Source organism: Eurypyga helias, unplaced genomic scaffold (genome assembly GCF_000690775.1).
Source record: "Eurypyga helias isolate BGI_N326 unplaced genomic scaffold, ASM69077v1 scaffold50610, whole genome shotgun sequence".
Classification (NCBI taxonomy): Eukaryota; Metazoa; Chordata; class Aves; order Eurypygiformes; family Eurypygidae; genus Eurypyga; species Eurypyga helias.
Window position 1 is genome coordinate 759 of NW_010224749.1, and position 9,643 is coordinate 10,401.

The 9,643-nt window shown below is 45.8% G+C and overlaps 1 protein-coding gene across 1 annotated transcript; it reads left to right on the top strand.

Moving 5' to 3' along the window:
* The first annotated feature begins 279 nt into the window (after positions 1 to 279).
* On the top strand, positions 280 to 9,169 carry GLDN (gliomedin). The gene is made up of 9 exons (XM_010146767.1): positions 280 to 285; positions 581 to 632; positions 2,413 to 2,430; positions 3,594 to 3,701; positions 4,140 to 4,286; positions 4,941 to 5,060; positions 8,030 to 8,110; positions 8,193 to 8,318; positions 9,015 to 9,169. The coding sequence occupies exons 1-9, from the start codon at positions 280 to 282 to the stop codon at positions 9,167 to 9,169; spliced, it is 813 nt and encodes a 270-aa protein (XP_010145069.1).
* The last annotated feature ends 474 nt before the right edge of the window (positions 9,170 to 9,643 follow it).

Consider the following 9,643-nt stretch of genomic DNA (forward strand, 5'->3'; position numbering starts at 1 on the left):
GTATAAGTGCTTCTGCAATTCAAAGAATGTCTTTATTCTTATTGAGAGGTAAAAACTGAAAGATGGTGAATATGCACTTCTAGTTTCTAGTTCTACTTACCAAAGTGACAACGGTTTTCACTGGACCCTGTGCATCTTACCAGAGCGTTTGGTTGCCTGAAGTCTTAAAATCAAACGCGTTTGTTCCCCAAATGGTCTTAAAAATAAGGTGAATAATACATATTTTGGCTCTTTGGCAATTCCGAAGAAAAATCAAACATTGTTTTAGGTCAAAGTGGCATGTCGGTAATTAATTCTTTAATTGAATAGTTACTGGCTGACGTTGGCTGTTAATACCCTCCACCGACGGAGTCAGTGCATGGGCAGCCACGCGCGTTCTACAGTAAGGGTGAACTTCAATGCCTGGATGACTTAGGGAGTTGAGTCCTGTTTTCAGTAAGGTTTAACATGGGGTATATTGAACAGATTCCTGGGAAATCACAAGGTTGTATCTGTGTTCCAGATTATTTCTGCAGGCAGAGTAAACAAGGTGCATTCCTGGTGTGCGTTGATTTCGCCTTTGCTTTCTTTACAATGGTAGGTCCGAGTGGTGGTGGATTTATGTAACAGCACAAAAGGGATATGCCTAACAGGTATGTTGGTTTCCGCAAGCGTTACACCTGTGTTACCTTCGGGGGTACAGCATGACACCATTTCCAAAGAACTTGAGGTCAATGATTAGGTCAAAGAATTGGGCTATTTATGCTCTATCAGAATTTACGTATCAATTGGGTTATTTATTTATGACAAGATAATAGGTGCTACTTTAGGACTTATCTATGCCTACTTACTATAAATGCTGGAATTTATGGAGCTCGGTTGATCATACTCAGAGCTCGCTCTCTCCCATGTAATTTTCATGAGCAAATCTTACAGACCTGGGTGTTTAAAACACTAGTTGAGGTTTAGCCGTGGTATTTTGGTGCAAGGTTAACGTGGGATGAACATGCAGGGTGTAGAAACTACCCTTAGTGTAACTGCTGCTGCGTAGTGGGGCTGAGATGAGCAGGGTGGTTGCCCCCCCTGCCTTGGGCCGCGGTGATGGGACGTTGCGTTTCATGTCTTACTGGTGAGGAGCTGGAACAGCCGATGGCTGGGGTGAGAGGCGGTGTGCGAGGTTTCTGTGTGGTTTGGTGAAGAGAATGCCAGGCAGTAGGCAATTTAAGGGCTATGGCCCAGCTTTGAAGTCTATAACAGCTTGAGTCGTGGTTTGTTTTTTTAAAAGAGAAGATTAGAAATAAGCCACTTTTTTATGTTTTTAAGAAACCACTTCACTTGCTGTCTGGTTGGTATTTTCCATCAGCTGTATTTGGCTCAACCGATGTCAACATTGGTGTGAATTACCGTAGCACAGGCAGCCGTGAAATACTGCTCCTGAAACTGCAGGTCAGCTCTGATTGCAACTGGGGCTGCGCCACAGACAACCTGAAAGTTTGGTTCTTTGGGCTCCAGGCATCGGAATTCACGCTGCTTAGTGCCTTCTGCACCTTTTTGCTCTCTCGACGCTACTAGATTCTGTCTCTAACACTGTCTTTCTCTGCTACAGCCTCTCCGACATTTGCTGCTTTTCAAGCACCTTTCTTGTTTATTGTATGCTAATGCCAGGATAATCCAGACCCTCCGTTTCTGAGCTGAGGAAGTAATTGAAGACAGGAACGGATCTAACACTGTAGTGTGGGCAAAATGGCCACTTACTGGAAAACTGGCAAAAAGATGTGAACCGATGTTACTGCCTGTGCTGATTAAAAGGGATAATTGCTGTACTGGTATAATAAAATGGTTTTCACTTTACTCATAATGCTTTCTAATTAATGCTGAAAATGGTCATCTTTCAGGAAATTAGTAATGGCTGTTATTTGCTGTTGTAGAGAGTTTTGTTGAAACAAGACAGCACTTTGGCTGGATAAAAACATTCACAGAACTAACTTTGCCTAAGAACTAATCTTACGTGTGAAGATTGTCATTCAGATGTAGGTAATGGGAAGGACAGGACTCTTTTTTTTTCCTCCTATTTAAATAGTCTGAACCCTGAACTGCGATGGAACATCCGTAAAACACTGTAGCGTGTGTTTGGAATGTGCTTTTCATGGTGGTCGGTTGTCAAACCGTTATCAACTGGAATTTGCAAAAGTGTACATGTAATTGCTTTTTGGGATGCTCTTTCAGTAGGTCTGGGTTTCTTCTAATGCTTAAATTGTTATTTATAATACGAAGCTGTTAAATCTGTAGGTTTTCATGTTGAAATTTGAGGGGTTCCCCCCCTTTTACTGTTCTGACCCAATGCTGATCAGTTTGGAATTGCGTTTTGTTTTCTTGCTAAGTTAAACTCACCATTTCTTCTTTCTTCTGTTCTTTGGCTTGTTCCTGCTGCAGGCCCTCCAGGCCCCCCAGGTAAGCTACTTCGACAGCTGCAGTAACGTTTCGGGGTGATCTGGTACGACATGTGGAAACACAGCGCTGTGTTTGCTACGGGACAGTCTGCCTTTGCTCATCAGGCTGAGGGGGGGCTGGGTGACCGCCTGCCCTCATCCTGTTTGTGTTTAAGTCAGCCCCTGCCCCTTCTGAGAGGGGGCAGGGTTTAGGCATTTATACTTTCCTAGTGGAGGGAGTAGAATAGTTTGACATTTGCTAAAACGTATTTGCTCCAAACCAGAAAGAATTAGAGTGTTGAAGTGGCATTTAGCCAGAGATGCCTATCTGTATTAAAAAACCCAACCACCAAACCCACCAGTAAGCTGATATTATAATTTAACGCCAAAAGCATCTCTTCAAAAAACGTTGGCTCCCGATTCCACCGTCTCACCTGCCCCATCCCTCTTCCCCCTTGCTTATTGAATCCTCTCCTGCCCTCACCTGGTTTTGCTGGGCTAGGGGAGCGCTGACTCGCTTTCTTCCACGCTGCTTGGGCTGCGGGTCTGCCTAGAATAATTCTGGCAGAAAAGTATCAGGTACTTGTTGTTTGGGGGGGTTCAAATAGCGCCGAAGAGGGAACGACGTCTTCGGTATCGACCTCTCGCGGTTTGGCACCACCATGTTCCCGACAAGCAGGCAAACGCTGCTCTTGCCCTAGATTAGCCCGGCCGGTATCGTCAGCCACGTTAGAGCTGGTGTGGCTTGTGGGAGGTGTCGCTGTCACCGCCAAATTCAGAAATAGGGTGGGTTCCGCTGCGTTTGTCCTTGCGCTGGAATCAAGCAGGCGGATGGGTGCCAGCCTTAACGCGGAAGGTGCACAGTATTCCTTTCGGTCCGTGTTCTTAGGCGAAGGCCAGCACAAGCAAGCGCTTTACTCCGGCTTCAGAATTTTTTGTTCGTTCATTGTATGTGGGTTTTATTGGCAGGGCTTGGTTTGGTGTGGGGGCTGCGTGTTCTTTGTTTTTCAGGGAGGATACTCAGTTGGCATGGAGAACATAATGGGCAGTTGGAGGATATTGTATGTCTAAGGAAGATGTATAGATAGATATATATAAAAGCATGTACTATATGTAAGTACAGTAGATTTAAGGATAAATTGCATCTGACAGTGAAAATTCAGTTACGCTGTTTGGTTTGTTCAGGACCTCCCGGACTTGACGGGCTGCCTGGCTACAATGGATCAGACGGAGTCCCGGGTATACCAGGACAAAAGGGAGAACCAGGAATAAATGGGAAAAGAGGAAAAATAGGTAATATTTTGTTGTTGTGGTTGTTTAAAAATGAAAGCCTTTCTTACTGTTATGTTCAGATGTAGTTACTTTCCCCTAAAGCCAGGAAATGCCGACTGCCGCGCAAGTAGAGGGTGCAGGGTCTTGGTGTGTCAGCTGTACAAGCACACCGCGGTTTTTCTCGCAGGAGAAATTCTCCAGCCAGTGTTAATGGTGTATTTCATGTTCAGGACTCCTAGATCACTGCCTGAAGAACGTATTATTGGCACCAACTGGAGTGTACACCCTTTCCCTTCATATTAGGTTACAACACCGTCTTGAAAGCAGAACAAATTACAGTTACCCCGTCAAATCCGAGCGAAAAACCCAATTAAATACCTTTTGTATTAATAAAAAATTATTGATTGATGCTTAATACTGAAACAGTGTTATTGGTACTGAAATGCTTTTTGTTTCTAGGTGTGCCAGGACCAAAAGGTGATCAAGGGCAGAAAGGAGAACCTGGAGAAATGGGTTTACCTGGCAAGGATGGAATGCCAGGAGGAAAAGGCGCAAGAGGAGCCAAGGGTGAAAAGGGGGATGCAAACAACGATGTGATAGCAGAAGGTAGGAAGAAGGGCTCTTAGGGGCTCTCTTGCAACAGCGTACATGACAGAAGAGGATATACTCCTCGCTCTGCAGGAGTAGGGCCAACCAGCACAGCCGTGTTACCCACAGCCAAGTGTGTCAGCATTGCTCTGCTGGGGAGATGATGTTCTTTTTTAATGCAACTCCTCACAGAGGCTTTTCTGCTTGGGTTGTGGGTTGAGGCGTGCGTGGATTCCACCTTTCCCCGTACACTTCCAGGCAGTTGACCTCCTCCTGCTCACTCGCAGTGTAGTTTTATTTTTCTGTAGAAAACGAGGGGCAGATTTCCACTGGGGAATGCATGAAGCAGCCAAAATTATAGCACTGTAGACTCTGCAGTTGAGGTCTTAGTAGAGAGTAGGTAAAAGGCAACAGTGCTTTGTAACCCTCTAAAGGGCCTGTAATCCAGACAGATGAGTTGCACAGATGTCCTACAGGTTGTGGGGTTCTGTATGCCTCACCTTCTAACAAACAGCACCCCGGTGAGCTTATTGCACTGTATGTCTGTACGCCCAAACCTCTGAAGAAGAGAGAGGCTGTTCCAGAGATCTCTACGAGTCCACTGTGTGGCCACCGGCAGGTCTCTGCCTGTTGCTTACAGGGCCTGTGATGTTGAACTCTGTTTGTACGTAGGTGCAAAAGGTGAACCTGGACCCCCAGGGCCCCCTGGACCACCTGGACCCCCCGGGCCTCCAGGAAAACGTAAAGGTAAAGCACAACTTCAGGAGAACATATACAGCAGCAAATGCACAGGTGAGTGCTTTCCAGTGTTCTTTTCAGTACTATAAACAGGTTCAAGGTTAAACCCCTGGCTCCACGTGTCACGAGACAGTAAGCACGTGTGTAAGGTTGCTGGGAAGTACATTGGGAAGCTGAGCACGTGCTCGGGTGTTTCGCTGAAACAGTCTGGAGAAGGCAGCAAGCTGCCTCCAGCGTAACGCCGGTCTTTCAGTCCTGCCGTGTTAAATCCATTGCTCAGGCAAAGTATTTACACGGGGTGTTTTCTGTTAGGTGGGCAGGAGTAATGTTAGATGGAAAGTAAGAGAAATGCAGTTAAGATTTTTAGCTTTTAAATGCTGAACTTCAGTTTCACATGTAAACAAATCACCTGTTAACCAGGCTACGTTTTGCCGTGTTCTCCAACATGGAATTGCCTGCTCCTTGGCAGAACTGAAGCATGCTTGAACTAGAGAAGACTTGTAAAGACTGGAGAAATACAAAAGAGTTCTCTGAGACTTTGTGTCCACTTGAGTATGGAAGTTTTGGAGCAAGGTGATCTGGAGTTCTTTCCCGTTGTGGCTATTTGTCATTATTGTATCCCAAATGACAGGTGGATCCTGAGTCCTTATTTCCTTTGCAGTAGCCGTGTTGGTGAGATATATGGCTAATTCTAGTATTCAGAAAGGAAGAATTAAAGACAGAGTCGATTCTCTTCAAGCTGTGGCTGCAAATGTCACAGCAGATACTGTGAGAACCAGACTATGAGTATCCAGAGTGCCAGGTCACAGACTGTATGCTGAAGTGCAGCAGCTGCTACACTTCCGTTATTTGGTTGGTTGGTGGTGTTTTTATTGTGTGTTGTTTTTCTTTAAACACTGACGAGCGTGCTGACATAATTAAGAGCTTGCCGTGAGATATTTCTAGTGTGATATTCAGGTGTGCTGGATACCAGTAAATACTCCTGGATGTAAACTTGATATTGTGGGTTGTTGAAAAATGACGTCAGCATTCCACGTCACAACTTCCATCCATGTTTTAGAAGATCTTTTTATCAAATAGAGTAAAACTGTGCCTCAGATGAAGTCCGTGCAGGTGCGTGTCTGCATGTGCCCGTGTGTGTGCTAATGAGTAAAGCGCTGCCTCTGCTACAGGGAGCACATACCAAGCCAGTTTGCCCACAGCTCCTCCTCCAGCAGGTGTGCTCTGCCCTCTGGAACAGTGTGTTTTGTAAATGCATTGACAGGTACAGTGCACCGAGCGTATTTTCCACACCTGAAGTTTATATGGATTTAACTATAACAGCTGAATACTTTGTGGCAGAAAGTGTTGGTGTCAATGTGACACTGAAGACTGTATTAATATCCTAAAACCCTTCTATAGTCAGCACATTTCTCACTATGTTTTTACAGATATTTACTTTTATCATAGAAAAGTGTAATTTTAAACTGGATTTTTCAGATAGGCTTGAATTTCTCAAGTTCTCAGATATTCTCAAATCCGAGTAGTGCACTCGGCTCCACTGCAAACACTGACCTGGTCCTTGACTGTTCTGTAGTCTTGGATGGATTGCTCTGAGGGGAACTCCTCATCCAGTTAACTGTATCCATTAGAATCAGCCAAGAAAATGAACCTGTGCCTTGCAAGTTTGTAATTTCTGCTGAGGGGATTCCTTCTTTGAGATCAGCAGCTGGAAAGGGATCTGGAGGGATTGCTGGATTCTAGCTATAGGCATTCGTCTTCCCGTGGTTGGACTGTGCCTTGTTTTGGAGATAGGCTGTGATCCCTTACAAATTTTGATGTCCTGTCACCAAATGCCCTAGATGAATGGGTGGGAGAAGCGCGTTGTTCTTGCTCTGTCTTGGAGTAGTTCCCCTCTGCACGAACAAGGGAGGGTGTAACCCGAAGGAGAAAACAACAGTGCAGCCTGATCTGGACTGTCTTTCCTGGATGTCACACTACCCTTCCAGCACGACTTGACCGTTACTTCATACTTTTACTGCCTTTCGCATTTAAACTTCATCGCAGCCCTGTAAATCCCAGCAATACGCTGGCAGGCGACAAGGAAAGTGCATGTCCGAGAGGATTCGCAGCCTGCGTGTCCTGCCGTGCGAAACGTGTAAGGAGGTGCAAGGCGAGAACGGAGCTGGAAAACAAGGATACAGTGAAGTCGGGCTGTCTTCAGCACAGAGCTGAGAACTGTGGTTATTCGTTCTGAGCCAAATGACGTGTTGTATTGGTTTAAAGGCAAAAGAGGGATCTGGGTTTATAGGAAAAGGTCCGTGAAAAACTTCATTCAGGCATCGTTTTAACCGTAAATGCTAAGGGAAACCCAACCAGCTGCTCTTCAAATAGCTGAGGGGTGGGGGAAAGTGCTTCCATGTGTTTCCAGCTGTGTGTTTCTGATGTGAACCACTTCTGTGTGTGCAAGGAACAGTGTGTAAGTTCCTCAGTCTTTCATACTGCTGCCCCAAAGGATGCCCGACCTGCGCTCTCACGCATTACCTGCTCAGCGTGCGTGCCAGCACGTTGTTACACTCCCGGATGTTAACAGCACAAGTACAACTTCCAGCGTTGCCTACAGAACCCCCCCCTGCTGGCGTACGTAGTGTGAAGCTTCTGAGTTGAGCCATCTCCCTTTCCCAGGGAAGCACTTTAGGTATTACTGCTAAATCAGGCAGCTGCGGCTATCTCAGCCTACGAAAGTCATCCAAGGAAAGGGGCAACCCTCTTTCTGCGCAGCTCCTCAGAAATTCATGGCGAAGGAGTTAATCTGCTGAGCAACGTTAGTTACTCCTCGGAGTTGGCTGTTGGCTTGACAACTCGGAGGAAACAAACCAGCCCCAACACTTCATTCCCTTTCTTAACCAGACCAACCTGAGGTTTTTCCCAGGTGAAACAAGATCCCGGTTGCCATTCCTGTATTTTGGTGGAGTCACTGATGTGCACCTCTGTCACATCAACCGCAGAAATGTGACGGTTTGCCCTTCCTCTCTCAACTCTAGGCGAGACGTGTGCGGTACCGAATGACGATACCCTGGCTGGAAAAGCTGAAGACAGAACCCCCAGTCCTTCCAAAAAAGCTGGTAACCCGCCACAGAGTGTGACTAACCGCTGCTTACGGGTGCAGTGTCACAGATAACGGACGCCTGCTTTTTCCCCTGCCAGAGCGTGTCGTAACGTCCGTGGGGAGTCCTGTGCACTTTGTCAGTGTACAGCAAACGTTCGGAACTTGGATGCGGGAACCTGCAAACATCAGTGATGAAAGGATTTGGCTTACCCTGCATTTTTCAGGTAGTGTCACTGATCAAAAATAGGTTGTCGTGCTAATGTTGCTTTCGTAATTCCTTCAGCCTAAATTAATGTTTCTAATCAAGCGTGACAGGTTTTTACCTGCATCTGTTTCAGAGCATTTTCTGTATTATCTGGGCAATACTTGACTTTACCTATGGGTACTGATATTTGTAGTGTCTTTAGATGTTTTCAGAGCCAAGATCAGATTTTGAAAATAGAGGATTTTAGTTTGGTTTTTTTAATCAATCCAAGTCTGACTGCCTGCGGTTCATGCCTTTATATTCTTTTCCTTCAACAGCTTCCTATGGCTTCACTTCCCTAAATCCTGGCTAGTAGTTTTGCTTTTTCATTTAGCTAGGCATGAAAATTAATCAGATGCTGCATGAACGACGTCTATAGTGCAGGAAAATTTGCAGGACCGAAGTGGAAAAAGGAAATATTTTCTGTGTATTTCCCAACTGTGTTTAGACTTGGGGCCCATCAGGTCAGTGGGAAGGAGCCCCTTGAACACCTCTCTAGGTTTTCTGCTTGGTGTTTCTCTCTGGATTATTTATCATGTTCCAGCAAGCTGAATCACTATTGAAAACACAGTTGTATGTCAGATATCTGACTGACTTTCAGTACAGATTGAATTTTGGGGTAGAAATTTCAAATTCATATGAACAGTCTTTTTTTCGTGTTTTCCCCTTCATTTAGGAAACTCTATAAGGGAATATGAGAATTCCAATGCCTTGCTGAACGACAGCTACAGGATCATTAACATCACAGGGTTCTTTTACGGATGTGGTCATGCAGTGCAAAACAACCATCTGTACTATCAGAAGGGAGGAACCAACGTCGTTCTGAAGTAAGTTGGACCTTGTTGGTGACGTGGAAGGAGGAGCAGTGGGTTGAGTGGCAGAGGTGAACCTCAGAAGGGCAGAACGCTTTCCTTGTGCCACTGTGTGTTTCTGTCTGGTCCCATCTAGAATAGCAGGAACGGGGGAATGCTTTCCAGAACAGGACAACTAATTCTTTCCCATCCACAACTCAAATGTGGACCAGGGGCCTTCCAGCTGGGTGTGCAGCTGCTGTGGGAGGAGAGGAACTGGGGGGTAGTCCAGGTCCATGCTCTGCTGTGACAGTTGGCACTTTAAGCATTTGTTCGGCTCTGTGTCTGAGTAGTTACTACGTGACAGGATGACTGGGCCTCCAGACTACCAAGATGCCATGGGCAGAGGGCAGGGACAGGTTTTTCTTCTGGCTATCCTGGCCTCCAACGGGTTTCTGTTGTAGATTATATTGCTGCGGGTGTTCTTGCACTTGGAGTCTTTACTGTCGTCATT

Excerpts from the sequence above, each read along its gene's own strand:
- GLDN (XM_010146767.1), top strand. Across the intron at positions 3,702-4,139 it reads TGGGAAAAGAGGAAAAATAG|GTGTGCCAGGACCAAAAGGT; the intron begins GTAATATTTTGT and ends TTTTGTTTCTAG. Across the intron at positions 8,319-9,014 it reads GCTTACCCTGCATTTTTCAG|GAAACTCTATAAGGGAATAT; the intron begins GTAGTGTCACTG and ends CCCTTCATTTAG.